Below are 17,557 nucleotides of genomic sequence, written 5' to 3'. Positions count from 1 at the left end.
CCTCATGTAAGTGTCCTGACAAATGCAGAGAGACGCCCATACACATTGCATGTAGTCCTCTTTTCTGTCTTTTCTCTCTCTCTCTCTCTCTCTCTCTCTCTCTCTTCATCCCTTTCCCATGAACTCCTTACCTTCTAGTGAGCGCTTGCCTTGGTTAATTTGCATCTTTGTTCATTTTTAAAGCTGGATATGTGCTTGGACCCCAAGTAATGTGGCCAGTCTGTTAACGTCTTGTTTCTTCTTTGTCTTTTGTGTGAACACTGCATCTGTGCGCTGTCTATATATGTGTTTTACAAAGAATTGTACAATCATGTTGGATATTCAGAGTATATGAGCTGCTTATATACTTATAAAGGTAAGTGTTAGTTTGTCCATAAACACGCACATATAGGATGTTTGTTGAAAAGAGTTTGGCAAGTCTAGCCTTGGACATAACTTTAATGTACACCATTACAAAAATTTACATGATACAAATCACTGGTAAAACATACATTCTAAAATTAACAGAGACACATATAGTAGGACTCTCTCTTACTGCTGTGAGTTCTTCACTCTGTCTTTCACGGGTACAGCTGCAGATTCCGAAGGCTGGTCCACTGCTTTGGTGAAGAACCTTTTTCAGATGTTTTTTCAGTCTGGACCTTCCACCCAGTGAGTCCATACAGTCTTGCACATCTTCTACCACATCCAGAATCCATGGTTATGCCATTTTAAAACCAATATAAAATCATGGCACATGTGTTCTGCAGATCTGTGCATGGTACCCATGAGGCTCAAGCTACACAGGAAGTAGACGAGGAACGATTGGACATCCCAGAGGAGCAGCAGCATGAGGCGTCACTGGATGACGAGTACAGAGGTGAACACAATTTCTGGAGGAGTCTTTTGACTTTTCTTTGAAAAATCTGGAAGGATGAGACATTAGACAAAATGTTTTGGCAGGGAGTTCAGGTGTCAGTGTTCATGTATGATGTCTCCATGCATATTTCCAAGTTTTTAGAGTTTCTTCTGCTCCTGTTTGGCATTGGCTTAAAGTATCTTTAAGTCACTTATATGGGCTTTTGCAGATCCTCCAGTGGTGCAGGTGGACATGGAGGATCTGTGTGTACGGCCTGGACAACCTGCAACCTTTTTTGTGGTGATTACTGGGCAGCCAATCCCAGAGATCAGGTGGTTCAAGGTATGGAGTTCTCTTGTGGATGTCTTGGTGTGTAATATCCGGAAGCAATAGACGATTGTAAAGTCGAGGGGCAAAGCATGGGTCGATGTCTGTGAAACAATCAGAGCAAGATTTTTGTGTTATTTTTTCTGGCACATTATATTTGTCAATACTCTTGACTTAGTTGATGATCAGATCACATTTAATGACAAATTAATGCAGGAAACAATGAAATTACAAAAGGGTTTACATACTTTTTCTTGCCACTGTAAAAGTATCTCTAGAAATATCTAAAAAGAAGCATCTTAAAGATCAATAAAAATGATAAAATAAAAATGGCTATCAGGCATCTTTTACATTTTTACAATTTACAGTTCTTCCATCTACCATAGTTTTCAATTTTCCATGTGCTATTCTCCTTAAAAGTCCTATCAAAGCAGCTGTGTGTAAAAGGTAAAGGGGGCTTGAAGTAGAACCTAGTGGGACCCCATTGCAGTCTTAAGTCTAAGCAAATTGGTACATCATGGAACAGTTTAACCAGCACTAAATGTATAATAGGAAGTTTCTGTAAACCAGACTGAAAAATCTTACATACTTTTACAGTTAGTTCTGACTGAGCAATCTGATTGGACGAGAGCCATTCTATGAGTGGTGATGATGAGAGTAGGTCCGCAGTACTGAGGAGAAAGTAGCTGTCTGCCAAAGCCCACATTTACGACCAGTCACTGTAGCACTTTAAGCAAGAACACACATCTGATAACATTATGTCATCTTACACAACACGCCGTCTCTGCACCAATCGCTAAGTTGTTCTGAATCGCTTCTGAACTGTCCGTGTTGTTTTCTTTCCAGCTAACACAAGCTACAAAGCTAACTACTTTACATAAGGCTGAATTCCAAATTACTCTCTAACCCCTTTATCAAGGGCACTACTTGGTGTGTGGAACAAGGGATTGTACACCCTACATAGCACACTAACATTCCATTTAACACTATTTTGGGATTTAACCCCGAAACCTGAAAGTTAACAGATCTGATATTCTAAAGTGGAATAATTTGAAATATAAAGTTAATCTCGTACGTTTTTACTAGGACTGTACACCACCCCTATGGTTTATTCTCCTCACCTTTTTTCTACATAGTGGCAATAAGAATTTAAAACTATTTTTAACACACTCCTGTTAATTACACTAACTGTCAGCCGCCAGCTCCGCCAGTTGAGGTTAGCTAGTTCCTCCTGGCTCAGAAAGATATGCGTTGCTGGAGCAAAATAACTGAATAAAGAAAGAAATTATAATCTGTTGATGATAAATGGTTTTGTAAAACTGTTGATATTGAACACATAATTGCTTCTTTTTGTTTTTACCATAGGACGGTGTCGAGCTCGTCCCTGGTGAACACGTAGAAGTGAAGCAGAGTGGTGCTCGCTTTTCTCTCACTTTACTGAGTGGTCACATTTCCGATTGCGGTACTTATACGTGTACAGCCAAGAACAGCTCAGGTCATGCTTCCTGCCACGCCCAACTCACCATGGATACAGGTGATGTACTTATCATACACAGGAAAGACATTATTAGATGTCTATGTCCAGTCCTTTTAAAGAGCAGTCAGGGTTGATCTCCTCTAGCACTAACCGGTTTGATCTCTTTAAACTCCAAGAGACTCGCAGGAGTCTTCTCCAGCACCAGAGTTCAAAGGTTGTAGAGGACAGGAAGGCCTGGAGGAACATGGTCCATGGGGTTGCGATGGGTCGAACACGACTTCGCAACTAACAACAAAAATGTCCAGTACTACTACTGTACATACCGGAAACTACAGTAAAATAGGCCAGAAGTTGAGCGTTAGAAAGGAGAGACACTTGTGTCTTGCGTCTCTCAGCTTTTGCATGGACAGAAAGGTCACTGTGGTGTGTACGCATTGTTGTGGCATGAGCAGAAACTACTTATCATCAATATGAACATCAATTATCTACTTCATCGTACATACAGACCCCAGTAGGATGTATCTTCATGGTTACACATAAATAGAAAGTAGTTAGATCTAGCACTTTTCCCTCTAACAGCACTCTTAAAGCCTCTCTAAAACATTAGGTACTCGTAATTCTATTCACCCTGCACACCTAAACATGCCAGTACCTTCCTCAGGTCCAGAGGAGCTTGAGGAGGAGGAGGAAAAGGAAGAAGAGGAGGACAGAGTTTCGGACTTGGGCCGAAGGAGGAAACTTCACACTGTTTATGACGTCCATGAAGAGATTGGCAGGTAACATTAACTCAGGAAAACTTCACACATCCTCCATCTCCAAAATCTCAAGCAAGCAATAAATTACAATATTGGTTCTGTTTTTTTTGTTTGTTTTTTTAAACAAGTGGAATGTTACAGGTATCACCACTCTGAAGGTTGTTACCTTGTACAAGCACATCCCTAGGTTTTAATCCATCCATAACACACACACCCTTTGGGGCAAAAAAGTATTTAGTCAGCCACCAAAAGTATTTGTTCACCTACAAACAAGCAAGATTTCTGGCTCTCACAGAGCATTTGGATGATCCAGAAAAGGATTGGGAGAATGTCAGATGGTCAGATGAAACCAAAACAACTTTGTGTTTGGAGGAGAAAGAATGCTGAGTTGCATCCAAAGAACACCAGACCTACTGTAAACATGGGGGTGGAAACATCATGCTTTGGGTCTGTTTTTCTGCAAAGGGACCAGGACGACTGATCCGTTTAAAGGAAAGAATGAATGGAGCCATGTATCGTGAGATTTTAAGTGAAAACCTCCTTCCATTAGCAGGGCATTGAAGATGAGACGTGGCTGGGTCTTTCAGCATGACAATGATCCCAAACACACCGACTGGGCAACGAAGGAGTGGCTTCGTAAGAAGCATTTCTAGGTCCTGGAGTGGCCTGGCCAGTCTCCAGATCTCAACCCCATAGAAAATCTTTGGAGGGAGTTAAGAGTCCGTGTTGCCCAGCGACAGCCCCAAAACATCACTGTAGAGAAGATCTGCATGGAGGAACGGGCCAAAATACCAGCAACAGTGTGTGAAAACCTTGTGAAGACTTACAGAAAACGTTTGACGTCTGTCATTGCCAACAAAGTGTATATAACAAAGTATTGAGATTAAATTTAGTTATTGACCAAATACTTATTTTCCACCATAATTTGTAAATAAATTCTTTAAAAATCCTACAATGTGATTTTCTGGATTTGTTTTTCTTATTTTGTCTCTCACAGTTGAGGTATACCTATGATGAAAATAACAGGTCTTGCTCATCTTTTTAAGTGGGAGAACTTGAACAATTGGTGGCTGACTAAATACTTTTTTGCCCCACTGTAGATGTATGTAATTCATCTCCAATGTATAATGTCATACTTTTTATTCATTTATTCTAGTGATAAAGTGTAAAGTATTTATTTATAGTCACTTTTTTTATTTATAAAGTATTTATTTTAGTCACTCAATTAAAATGTTGAATCTAGTTAAATACAATTAAAATATATATTTTTAAAATCTAGTTAAACACATTCATAGTCTGTGATTAATCACAAATAATCACAGTTTTAAAATACTCAGATTTACATTTAGCAGACGCTCTTATCCAAAGCGACTTACATTTTTATCTCATTACACATCTAAGCAGTTGAGGGTTAAGGGCCCAACAGTGGCAACTTGGTGGTTGTGGGGTTTGAACCTGGGATCTTCTGAACCGTAGTCCAATGCCTTAACCACTGAGCTACCCCTATTTACTTGTATTATAAACGTGCAGTGTTAGTCTAAAGAAATGCATGACAAACAGGTTAGAGGAAAATATGATACAATTTCATAATATCTCAAACAATAACATTAAAAAAACGTTAAATTGAAAACTCTCGAACGGGACTGGCACTGTATGCAGCGGCTGGGTACTATGGTAACTACGACTGTTACAAAGTCCTGACACTGGAGACTCCTTCCATACATGATATAAACATCTATTCCATACGTGACATAAACATCTCCTTGCATAATTATTATGCTTTGCAATATTATTGATTATTTCAATGCAGTTAATGTTGAAACTCTTCCGTACACATATCAAGCTACGTTTTGCTATCTTTTAGACTGAGCACCTAAAAAAAAACCCTGCTGATATAGGTAATTATTTGACCAGAATTGATCAGCACTGAATTAGCTGGAGTGTCTCCATGTAAATGTAACACGAATGCTTTTGTTTGTTTACATACAGAGGCACATTTGGGGTGGTGAAGCGAGTTACTCACAAGGCGAGTTCGGAGGTTTTCGCTGCGAAGTTCATCCCTCTTAAGAGCAGCACTCATACCCGAGCGCTTCAGGAGAGAGACCTGCTGTCCCGACTCGCGCACTGCAGGGTGGCCTGCCTGCTCGACTTCTTCAGCACGCGGCGGACGCTCGTCCTCATCACTGAGATGTAGGCAGCACCAAAACACTCCTCTCACTCCAAATCTAAGAGTTTCGATCAATTTACATGTAAAAGCGTGAGGCCATAGTCATGTACGTGAACCTGTGTGTTACTGACTAACAATAAAAAAGCCGTGCACGAAAGCAGCTTTTATTCATTTTTACTCATTACAAATAAAAAGGAAGAATAATTGAATGTCCACGGTTACTCAAGAAGGAATATACTTTAAAGGAAAAGTAACTTAAGCATGCTATTATTCAGTTCTTGACCTTAACTGATGTGATTTTGTTTACAGCTGCTCGTCTCAGGGATTACTGGAGCACTTATTACTAAAAGGATCGGTCAGTGAAAGAGAGGTAATAAAAATCATACACACTTTACACTTTATGTTTAAATAAACCGCTATGGTTTTTCTTACAGAATGATAATGTGTGTGTGTGTGTGTGTGTGTGTGTGTGTGTGTGTGTGTCATTTGTATTGACTCGCATTAGGTTCGGGGTTACATCCAGCAGGTTCTGGAAGGGCTCGGGTATATCCACAGCATGAACATCTTACACCTGGATATTAAAGTGAGTCCAGGTTTGAATGTGGATCAGAGCCGCTGCAGCTTATTAACTTTGTTTAATTTTGAATAAAATTCTGTTTTTGTCCTGCAGACAGACAACATTCTGATGGTTTCACCAGATGGACAGGACTTAAAAATCAGTGACTTCGGCTTCTGTCAGGAGATCGACCCTTCCAGGCATCAGTACAGTGTCTTTGGGACTCCTGAATTCGTGGCGCCGGAGATCGTTCATCAGGAACCAGTGACGACAGCAACTGATGTCTGGTGCTGTTTCCTATTTTATTTTAATTATTATAGATTCGTGTTTATATTGATAATTAAATGTTAGAGGGTGTTTTGTTTACGAAAAGTAATCCAGCAAAATGTGATTATTTAAATCATTTGTCCTAATAAACAACTTCTGTGGATTGTGTAATAATGTTTTTCTTAAATATTTATTTCAGGTCTGTTGGTGTTGTTGCTTATCTATGGTAAGAAAAATACACACAAAATCTAATCAGGGCGAGTTCTTAAAATGAACATTTGTATTGTGAAACACATTTTCCCTTAGGATATAATGTAAATGCAAATAATCCGTTCCAGTCACTTAAAAATATTACCAATAGTACCAATTTCCAACACTATAATCATATTTTTGCATAAAAAAACAATCAAAACATTTTAAAAAGACAGGTAATGAAGCAAAATATGAATTAAATCTTAATTTATAATTCCTTTTGGCACCAGCTGCTTTAAAAACAAAACTGAAAGTGGTGTGAAACAGGTATGACAGTCGAACTGTGGCTTTTTTATTTTTTCCGGTTTTCCTTTTGTCCATCACTGTTTCTGCAGTCTGACCGGACACTGCCCCTTTTTTGGCGACAATGACCGAGCCACGCTGCTGAAGGTGGCCGAAGGGCTGGTGTACTGGGACGTCCCACAGATCACCAGCTTGAGCGAACAATCCCAAGATTTTCTGCGCAGAGTTTTACAGCCAGACTCAGAGTAAGACTGTGTGTCATATATTGCTGTTTAATCTCAGCTACCCTGCAGAGGATTGAGAAAATAATTGTTGATTTCATTCAACGTCAGGATGAGACCATCAGCATCAGAATGCCTGAGTCACCAGTGGTTTCAGGTGCGTAAGCGAAGTCTCAAAGGTCAACCTGTGTTGTGCTGATCTGTTGTTTTGAGATCATAACAAATCGAATTGGGTTCTTTAAATTTTCTGAATGCATGAGCAGATAATTTGGCTTCTTCCTTGAACTAGTTGCTTACATATATATAATCAAGTTTCCTCCCGCAGTTCAAAGACATGTACACTACCGTTCAAAAGTTTGGCGTCACTTGCAAATTTCTTTGTTTTTGTTTAGTGATTTATTTTCTACATTCTACAACAATACTGGGGATTTCAAAACTATAAAATAACACATATTGGATTAGGTATATAATGGATTATGTATAATTACATAACAACAAGAAAAACAACAGTTAGTTGTTATTTTAAGACACAGAGGTCAGCCTTTCTGTAATAGTTCTTGCAAGAACAGTATCGTCAAGTGCATTTGCAAAAACCGTCCAGCACCATAATGAAACTGGCTTTCATGAAGGCCGTCCCAGGTGGGCGAGACCAAAACCTACCTCTGCCGCAGACGAGAAGTTCATTTAGAGTTATCAGCCTGAAAAATGACCAATTAACAGCACCTCAGATTAGAGGCGTTATGAAGTCTTTACAGAGCAGAAGTAGCAGAAACATCTCACCATTAACTGTTCCAAGGAGATTAATGCATTTTTTGAATGCCTTCAGCCTTTACAATGTAGAAAGAAATAATAGTCAGGAACCATCATGGAGTTAGAAAGTCACCCCAAACTTTTGAACGGTATAGAAAATGAATGAGTGAATATGAATAATCCAAAAACTTTGGGGGAGCTTTTGGTCTGAGCGCAGGATCAGCCATTTTACTGCCCCCCTGGAGGAGACAGGGTTAAGGGCCTTGCTTAAGAGACAAATTGGCTAGAGGAAACATATTATACAATTTCATAATATCTCAAAGATTAACATTTAAAAAATGTATGTATCAAACCCGGATCCTCAGATCCGGCAGCAACCTAGCAAACTGAGACACTACCTTCCCCTTAAACACCTGGAACATCCTTCCAATCTTTAATCTGCCGTGTACTCACTAAAACATGTTTAGGTCGATGACGATCATTCTTTAATTTCAGCCCCACAGGTAATCTGAAAGGATAAATATGAAATAAATGTGAAATATAGAATTAAATATAAAAAAATTTATTAATTGTTTTGTAAAATAATGTTTTAAAATCTTTTACATCTAGGGTCAGTGTGAAGAGGAGCTGTTTGACACTATTGATACAAAGAGTTTAAAATCTTTTATCTCTAGAAGAAAGTGGCAGGTAAATCAGTACAGAGGCTTTTATACACAACCTTGTACAGCCTTGTGACCTTGATAAAAAAGGCTAACGTCTCTTCTTCTCCCAGCGCTCTCTGACAGGTCTCGGCTCAGTCCTCACCCTGAGGCCGATCTCTGAGCTGCTGGACGCTCCGCCATGTGAGGTCTCCATTACAGCCCCAAGAGACAATCGGAATACCAGCAGTACCTCCTTGAGCACTGGTTCCTCCTCTGAATATGATGAGACTGATGCCTGGGGCTTCTTTCAGAACATCAGCCAGGAGGAAGAGGAGGACAGTGAAGAAGATAGTTTGGAGTATTATCCGTATGCCTATCTTCCTAAACGATCCTCAGTTCGAAAAGGAGATGAAGAGGATCTAATAATGAGTCGAGTGAGGAGAGGAGCTTTAATGATTCCTATGAGTGAGCAAGCTAACAAGACGCCCTCACCATCTCCCAAACTATCTACGAGGGAGATCAAAGACGTTTATTCAACTTTGCCTCTTTCTAAAGATGATAATGTGCCCAGTGGAACACCAATCCCTCGTGGTAGTTTGATCAAGAGCACCTTCTACAACAGTGAAAGGCAGCTCTCACCCATGTCTGCCCGCTACATGATGCTCCGGGACAAACTCAAAACCAGGAAACAGGACAGAGTACGCAGGACGCTGCGCTCAAGCCTGTCTGGACGGGTAAATGAACCTCTTATAGAGTACGTAGAGGATTCTCCAGATTCTGAAACTGCTCTTAGATATAGGAGAGGTTCCACACTTTCGTCCAAGTCTTGCTCATTGGACAGATGGGTGAGTCCTGTCTATCCAAACTCCCATACCCAAAGGAGAAGCAGGTCCCTGGATGAATCATCAAGGATTTCTCTGGGAGATGATGGGCAAGAGCTAGAATTAAAACATAATAATAAGTTCCTCTATGAGGAGGAAGATGAAGCCTCTGAGGTTTCAGTGAATAAGATATCAAAAAGTCCATCACAGTCTCACAAGGCTATCATGGGTTCTTCTTTAGAGGACAGCCATTCACACATTGCAGAGGAAGAAGCACCAATAGTAATGGAAGAAGACAGAAATGTAGCAGGTTCACAGCTGTCCCTTGCAGAATCCTTTGAGCATGACTCAGATGCTTCCAGCAGAACCAGCACCAATACTGGACAGTCTTTGAGCCATCTCCAAATTTCATGGAGACACCACAGAGCATACGATGAATCAGAGGAGAACCTGGTGGCTCCATCATTAGGAAAAGCCTCAGAGCTCTCTCTCTCACAGGACTCTGACGATGAGGACATTTTGAGAGAGAGAGTTTTGGAGAATCTCCGGCAAGTACCACTACAACAGCGCACACACAGCACAACAATGAGCAAAAGCAGTGTTGCATTGAGACGAAGTTCCTCCGCAATTCCCATGCGACCTGCATCAGAGACCCCACTGAACCGAGAGGTACTTCAGAGGCACTCTTCAGTCCCAGCACTAAAGCTCAAACCTCAGAGTGACAAGTCAGGCAAATTTGGATTCATGAAGATCTTTCGCAGAAAGTCCTGGACCCCAGGACCATCCAGCTCTCAAACCGAGGGATATGAAAATAAGGTTGAGGACGGCTCAAGTGCAGAGCAGAAGACCCCTCTCTTGACCCTGAGAAAGAAGATAAGGGCTTCGGCATCCAACATCACCAAACTGTTCACCAGGCAGTCCAGTAAAGAGAGGAAGGAGGAGAAACAGGGTATAACACAAATTGCAAATGTAATATCTATAAAATAATTCATAATTAATTTTCGATGCCCTGCTGATGTTTATTGTAAAACATTACAGCATAGATCCAGGCTACAGTTTAATTGATTTGAAGCCAACACTTACGAATTCCTAGCTTAGATCCTTTACAGGTCAAGTTACCATTGACAAAATATTTGGGTTTGCTGGTTCTGGTCGGAAAGAGCTAGATCCTAAAACATCTGATTATCTCTGCTGTACCAGGGCTAATCGTGAAGAATCCCGTTCCACCTGAGAAAACAACCATCACCTCAGATTATTTTCCATCAGATCCATTCTCAGGAAGCTCTCCAAAAAAGCAAAAGCTCTTCTCTCTCAAAGTGCCAACCTTCAAAAAGAGCAAAGGTATGGACAGATTTTGGAGCGCACTCGGCATAGACACCAAACGAAGAGCTGCAATAATTCCTCATCATAAATTGCAACCTAGGACTCTCTTTCTATGAATCGTTTATGTAATATTTTTTCCAGGAATTCCAGCTAAGCCATTGAAACCAGATGTGATCCAGCTGGCTAGTGGCGGAGCTCTGGTTTTCTGGAATCCAGTGCGATGCAGTGATCCTGTCACATATTGCATACAATATAGCATCAACGGTAAGAAACAAGAAGCGATTATGTCACAGTGTATCATCATGCAACGTTTCATGATATAAAAAAACTGGTAAAGCCCTTTATGTTGAATCCAGGATCACGTGTCATTCATCAGGGTTACATGAACAGCAATCACTGAGGACAGTCTTATACAACCAAGCTAATGTTAGCCTAAGTATTATATGAGGGTGTTCAAGTCAAACCGCGACATTTCCAGAAGACATCAAGCACAGTACAGTAATAAGACTCTTAGTCGTAGTAAAACATTTGAATGGTGCAAATGTTTTAAAGGTCATCCATACGTGAATGACGATCCCAGGCAAAGGTGGCTTGAAAGCCGCTGTAGTCGTTCCTGTGAACATTTGGTCAGTGGAATGCCTTGCAAATCGGCAGATAACTTGTCGTCAACTTGCAGAAGAGATGCATTTATGTGTGGGAGCTGTACACACAATCATACACCAACACCACTCACACATACGGGAACTTAGCTGGGAGTGACCATTTTACCATGTTTTGGGCCATTAAAGGAGTTCCTGGGAGGCCAGTGTTTCAGACGCCAAGCAGGTAGTCTGATCATGGCTTTTATTCTTGCGCAATGAAAAGTCTCATTTTGACTTGATCGCCCCTTGTATTTTGTTACACCATGTCACTGTTAATAATCGTTTTCTTTGGGGAACTTTGCTGTAATAACAAAAACCTTATTTTATTAACAAACCATGTTGTAGCCCGCTACAGGATAGGGTAGGGTAGGTTATGGTAAAATGGAGAAAATGGGCCAATAGCTAGATTCGCAGGAGGGATAAAGTGAGTTGCATGGAGAAGAATGACTGGAGTCACAGATAAAATTGTCTTGAATTGTATTGATATGTATAACAATGAGTAAACAACTCTTTCTACAGGAATGGAAATATAAAATAAAAACAACAGCAATAGTAATTCCCCAACCCTATCTGAGCTCAGATATGTCAGTCTTGCCAGCGTAATAGTCAGTGTTCAGTCAAGTAAAATCCCAAAAGTCAAAAGTCTGTGATTGGTGCGATTTCGTCCTACCGCACTGTTGTGATTGTTCATGAAAGAAGAGCGACCTGCCCTTCTGGGCCAACTCGGAATGGCTCCGGTTCGATTCAAAAAGAAAGGCTCGCCATCTTCCTCGTCAGGAAGAAATCCAGATCTCACGGTCCCACAAAAACCTAGCCTGTAAACAACAGGGCTATTACAATTCGATTCACACACTCTATAGTGATGTATATGGCCATATGTGTAAATAATGCAAGTGCTTTAACTAAACAAGCACAAAACATTCATTTTAATTTCTAACTAATCTAGACAGTGCATGTTAATCATGAATGCAATCTTTAAATCACAATCATCTTATTTTATCATCATAGTGCACATTTCTATCAGAAATCATTAATAAACCATAAACTATGGTAGGTTATCTTTACAGTACCGCTCCTTTAACTGAACGACCAGGAGCATTGCTTTACATTGCATAGTAATGAAGCAATATGTTGATTACACTTAATGTACAAAATAAATTTAAGAAAAATATACAAAGATCCACAGACTGTAGTTTTACAGTTTGTTAAGGCAGCAGCATCATAAAAAATATACAGAAACATCAATACAGGGCTGCTCCAGCATCATTGTAACAAGAAAATAAAATAGCTTCATAACCCTTAATATCAAAATTAACTTCTTCCCCATCATCTTATTTTAGTGCGTTTAATATTCAACAAGTAATATTAAACTATCAGCAGCACACTAGATGAGTGCTCAAAGTAGTTAAACTTTATAAAGAAACTGTGTGTTCTCCCACAGTGAAAACATGGTCGGCTCCAGCTACAACTAGGAGCATTAGGCTAGTTAGCTTTCCCATTAGCCTGATTCGCCCAGTCCCAATCTAACTCACCAGCGCGCTTCAAATGTTCACTCTTAGAGAAGATCCTGTCCGCTTCATCCACACCCGTGCAGATCTACAACATTGAAATTGGTCATCATGTTTCCCGTTAACTTCTTGCTAGCTTTTTAGCTTCAAGTGTAGCTTAACAGCTTCCGACTCACCGCGTTGATTCCGAAGTTCAAAAAGTTCATCCAAGTTCGTCCCTCCGAAATCCTTGCAGATTTCCGGTATGGATATTTGCTCAATTTATCACGTTAATAGTTGTGTTTTTTTTTTCCAGCAATAACTCAGTTTAAATCAACATTGGTCTCATGCGCATCCGTCTCTCTGTGTGTGTGTGTGTGTGTGTGTGTGTGTAAGCACATGCGACGCTACAGAGCAGGTGAGGGCGGGGCTTGCTCCCTCTTAACCAGTAGGAGTCTTACATTTACTTCTCGGGGTTTTATTCTTATATTTATACCATTCATCTTTTATTTTGAATTTACTTTAGCTCCATTTAGTGATGAACAGGCTAATTGTGAATCACAATTTGACAATAACAATGTTGTAGTGCATTACTGAGTCATGCAAAACTAACTGGGGTTACATCCTCCCCTCTTAAATCTCATGTACGTCCCCGTGCATGGCTCTAGTGGGATAGGCTACATCAGGAACAAGGGAGTCAATAAGAGCTTTGTTCAATCCTTGAAAGAGTGATTTAACCACTGTTACTAGTGGGTTACCTAGCTGAGGATAAGTGAGTCTTTGGGACGGTTGGCGAATTCTTTCAGATCGTCTGACCTGTGTTTCTGTTTGGAAAGTTTCAGTTTCGTCCTCATTTTCAACTTGTCTTTCAGGTGAAGGTTGATTAGTTGAGTCCTCTGACAACGGTGAATCTGACAAACTGGTCAACAAAACATTTTTTCCTTTTTGAGTATCTGTTTCAGTCTCACATGGTATGTTGTTTTGTAGGCTTGGGTCACTTTCCCTTCGTGGTAAGTTTGCTTCACTTTCACGTTCTGTCTGAGGTAAATTGGTGTCAGTTGAACTTCCAGTTTCATCTTCAGGTAAATATGTTTCAATTTCGTTCCCAGTCTCTTGCTCAGGTAAGTACGTTTCCAGTAATGTATTAGGTCGTTCTTTATCATTTACAGAGTCTTTGTCTGGTTTGAATCCTTGTGTTGATGGCATGACACGTACTTGGTAAAATTGTCTGTCTTCCACTTGGGGGGTTTCAGGGTAATAAAGCTCATCCTCCTCTTCAAGTGCTTGGTCGGTGTCAATTTCCAGAGCTGAACTTTGTCTTGTGCGTGGTCTGTTTGGTTTGGTGACTCGCTCGGGTTTATGCTCTATTGGTGAGAGAAATCCGCAGGGAAGTAACAGATCTCTGTGGAGTGTTCTGTTGGGTCCATCCCCTTTTTCCGGTTTTACAGTATATACAGGTAAGTTTTCCATTTGTTTGGTAACAATATACACTGTTTGCTCCCATTTGTCTGCCAATTTGTGCTTTTCTCTCAAGCGGAGATTTCGAACCAAGACTCGGTCTCCCACATCTAGTGTGGATTCACGAATGATTTTGTCAAACCGTTTCTTGTTCTTTTCAGCTACTTTCTGGGAGTTTTTTATGGCTATTACATAGCTCTGTTCGAGGTAGCTTTTCAACTGCTTGACGTACTGAGAGTGAGTCAAGTGTGGCTTGTTTGGTTGTGGCAGGCCAAAGGCAATATCAATGGGCAAACGGGGTTGTCTACCAAACATTAATTCGTAAGGAGAATATCCCGTTACGTCATTTTTCGTACAGTTATAGGCATGAGTAAGTGGTTTTACGAAGTCACGCCAGTGATGCTTCTCGGTGTCTTTCAGGGTACCGAGCATACCGAGTAATGTGCGATTGTATCGCTCAACAGGGTTGCCACGAGGATGATACGGACTTGTTCGGACTTTGCGAATACCGAGCAGGGAACATAGTTCTTTGATTGTACGCGATTCAAAGTCTCTCCCTTGGTCGCTATGAAGTCGCTCTGGAAAGCCGTAATGGACTAGAAAGTTATCCCATAAGTTCTTTGCAACGGTGGTGGCTTTCTGATCTCTGGTTGGAATGGACACAGCGTACTTTGTAAAATGATCCGTGATCACTAGGACATCTTTAGTGTTTTTACTATCGGGCTCTATTGAGAGGAAGTCCATGCAGACTAGCTCCATAGGCCTGGAAGTTGTGATATTTACCAGAGGAGCAGCCTTGTCTGGCAGGGCTTTCCTACGGACACATCTCTCGCACCCTTTCACTTTCTTTTCAACATCAATCGCCATTTTTGGCCAGTAGAACCGAGACCGAATGAGTTCCAGCGTGCGCTCGACCCCTAAATGCCCCATGTTGTCATGAAGATTGCACATAACTGTGGGGCGTAAGGACTCAGGAAGGACTAACTGCGACCAGGTCTCTGGCCCCAACTGCCGTTTTCGGTACAGTAAGTCATTTTGAAACTCAAGACGGTTCCACTCCCTTAAAAACAGGAGAACATCACGGGACTGAGACTTAATATTGGCTGGCGGCCTGGAATCAGCTGCCAGCAACTTGATGACTTCACTAATGGCTGGATCTGTTCTTTGCAGGTTGATAAGATCAGCATGGGTGTATCTAGGTAAGGCTAAGAGGTTGTTATCGTGGCCTTCTTCTTGGAACATGTCTGGAATGGCAACTGCAGACATGGCCAGTGACTGGACTAGAGCACAAGAGGGTTCATTCTGATCCAAAGCCATATGTCTTTGACAGGCTGCCATCACAGTATTGGATTGGAGTTGGAGCTCAACATCCTTGACTGAGGACAAGAGATGGGATCTGAACTTATCAATGCGTTGACATTCCTCAGCAAAGACTGGATCGTCCTCTGGTTCGTCATGTGGTTTCCTAGATAGTCCATCTGCATCGAGATTTTGTCTCCCAGCTCTATACTTAATGTCAAAGTTATAGGTGGACAATGCAGCCAACCAGCGATAACTCGTGGCGTCGAGCTTTGCTGTAGTTAGAAGGTAAGTTAATGGGTTATTGTCGGTAATAACTGTAAATGTGGTCCCATATAAATAGTCATGAAACTTGTCGGTTATGGCCCATTTTAAAGCCAGGAATTCTAGCTTGTGGGCAGGGTATCTAGCCTCACTACGGGATAGACCACGACTTGCATAGGCTATAACCTGTGTGGTTCCATTTTGCACTTGATAAAGAGCTGCCCCAAGTCCGGTTGTGCTGGCATCTGTGTGCACCAAATAAGGGTGCTTTGCATCGGCATACCCAAGGACTGGTGAAGTGGTGAGTTTTTCAATAATAGTTTGAAACGATTTCTGGCATTCTTGTCCCCAACGATCACCAAAAGGTTCTTTAGGGTTCAGATACTTTGGATCATTCGGTGGGTTTTTACAATGCTTTCGTTTTGGAGGATAACCAGCTGTCAGGGAGGTCAAGGGCTTGACAATTTTGGAGTAGTCTTTAACAAATCTCCGGTAGTAACCGGTAAAACCTAGAAACGATTGGAGTTCTTTTAAGGTTTGGGGTCTTGGCCAGGTTTTGAGTGCTTCAACTTTTTCGGGGTCGGTCTTTACGCCATCTCTAGATACAATGTGGCCTAGATAACGGACTGCTGTTTGAAAGAACCGACATTTGTCGGGCGAGAGTTTGAGGCCGTACTCTCGAAGTCGCTCAAGCACATGAATGAGTCGGGTCTCGTGATCTTCAAGGGAACTGGAAAAGACTATTAAATCATCTAAAAAGACTAACACTTCTTTCAGGTTGATGTCTTTCATACACTTTTCCATAAGCCTTTGAAAAGTGCTCGGTGCATTTGTTATTCCCTGAGGCATACGATTAAATTCGTAGAACCCAAAGGGGCACACAAAGGCTGTCTTTGACTTATCCTTTTCACACATCTCGATCTGATAGTACCCTGACTTAAGGTCCATCACTGAGAACCACTGAGATCCCGCAAGCGCAGAAAATGACTCCTCTAAGTTCGGCAGGGCATATGCATCGCGGATGGTCTGCAAGTTAAGCTTCCTAAAATCGATGCATAAACGCACATCACCATTCTTTTTCCTGACCACCACAATAGGTGATGAGAATGGAGATTCAGATTCTCTGATTATACCTGCATCTAAGAGGGCTTGTAAGTGTTTTTTAACTGCCTCGTAATCATTAGGATGAATCGGGCGAGATCTTTGTTTGAAGGGGGTTTTGTCTTTTAAGTTGATGTGATGTCTTATATGTGTGGCGTGTCCAAAATCAAGATCATTTTGTGAAAAAACATCGGAGAAAGTGTTTAACTTCTTAGTTATCCTCTCCTTCCACTCTTCAGATAGGGGTGATTCACCAAAATCGAAACTGAGAGGAGGCCTTGAGTTTGAGGCCTGTTGCAGAGAGTTACACGTTGCAGACACCTTTGGGTCACCTTTCTCAGGCTCAGGACATGAAATGACACAATCAGGTGCAACTAACTCAGCAATTACACAGTTAGTGGGCAACGTAATGTCATGGTTGGTCTCATTTCTCAGCACCACAGGAACTTTATAAGAACTGTGCTTTGGCAGAGATATAAAGCAACAATCTACAAACACACCACCAGGTAGGGAGCAGGTGGTGGGCTGTTCAGTAATTGCACACTGTTCAGGCTTAGCGTGACTAGCATGCACAAAACCTTCCAGTAGTAGCTTTTGATTTGCAAGAAGCACTTTTTGGGTTCTACCTCGAAGTTTTACCAAACCAATCTTTCCACTGTCAGTTTGTCT

At 41.2% G+C, this 17,557-nt stretch overlaps 1 protein-coding gene and 1 long non-coding RNA gene across 2 annotated transcripts in view; one reads left to right on the top strand and one right to left on the bottom strand.

The window, feature by feature from the left end:
* The window catches only part of obscna (obscurin, cytoskeletal calmodulin and titin-interacting RhoGEF a), a 59,847-nt gene that overhangs the window by 34,474 nt on the left and 7,816 nt on the right, over positions 1-17,557 (top strand). Inside the window, exons 45-60 of the mRNA XM_053503765.1 lie at positions 579-651; positions 750-859; positions 1,068-1,180; positions 2,531-2,699; positions 3,304-3,418; positions 5,387-5,587; positions 5,874-5,934; positions 6,070-6,147; positions 6,235-6,407; positions 6,587-6,613; positions 6,975-7,127; positions 7,215-7,260; positions 8,463-8,540; positions 8,626-10,264; positions 10,516-10,656; positions 10,780-10,902. Of these exons, the coding sequence (XP_053359740.1) occupies positions 579-651; positions 750-859; positions 1,068-1,180; positions 2,531-2,699; positions 3,304-3,418; positions 5,387-5,587; positions 5,874-5,934; positions 6,070-6,147; positions 6,235-6,407; positions 6,587-6,613; positions 6,975-7,127; positions 7,215-7,260; positions 8,463-8,540; positions 8,626-10,264; positions 10,516-10,656; positions 10,780-10,902 (3,300 nt within the window). The remainder of the gene's footprint in view (positions 1-578; positions 652-749; positions 860-1,067; positions 1,181-2,530; positions 2,700-3,303; positions 3,419-5,386; positions 5,588-5,873; positions 5,935-6,069; positions 6,148-6,234; positions 6,408-6,586; positions 6,614-6,974; positions 7,128-7,214; positions 7,261-8,462; positions 8,541-8,625; positions 10,265-10,515; positions 10,657-10,779; positions 10,903-17,557) is intronic.
* On the bottom strand, positions 11,647-13,888 carry LOC128530670 (uncharacterized). Its single transcript, XR_008361141.1, has 3 exons — positions 12,964-13,888; positions 12,812-12,875; positions 11,647-12,094 (listed from the first exon to the last, which is right to left on the bottom strand). It is a non-coding gene; the product is annotated as an uncharacterized LOC128530670 (long non-coding RNA).

Source organism: Clarias gariepinus, chromosome 9 (genome assembly GCF_024256425.1).
Source record: "Clarias gariepinus isolate MV-2021 ecotype Netherlands chromosome 9, CGAR_prim_01v2, whole genome shotgun sequence".
Classification (NCBI taxonomy): Eukaryota; Metazoa; Chordata; class Actinopteri; order Siluriformes; family Clariidae; genus Clarias; species Clarias gariepinus.
This window is presented reverse-complemented; position numbering and strand designations above follow the sequence as displayed.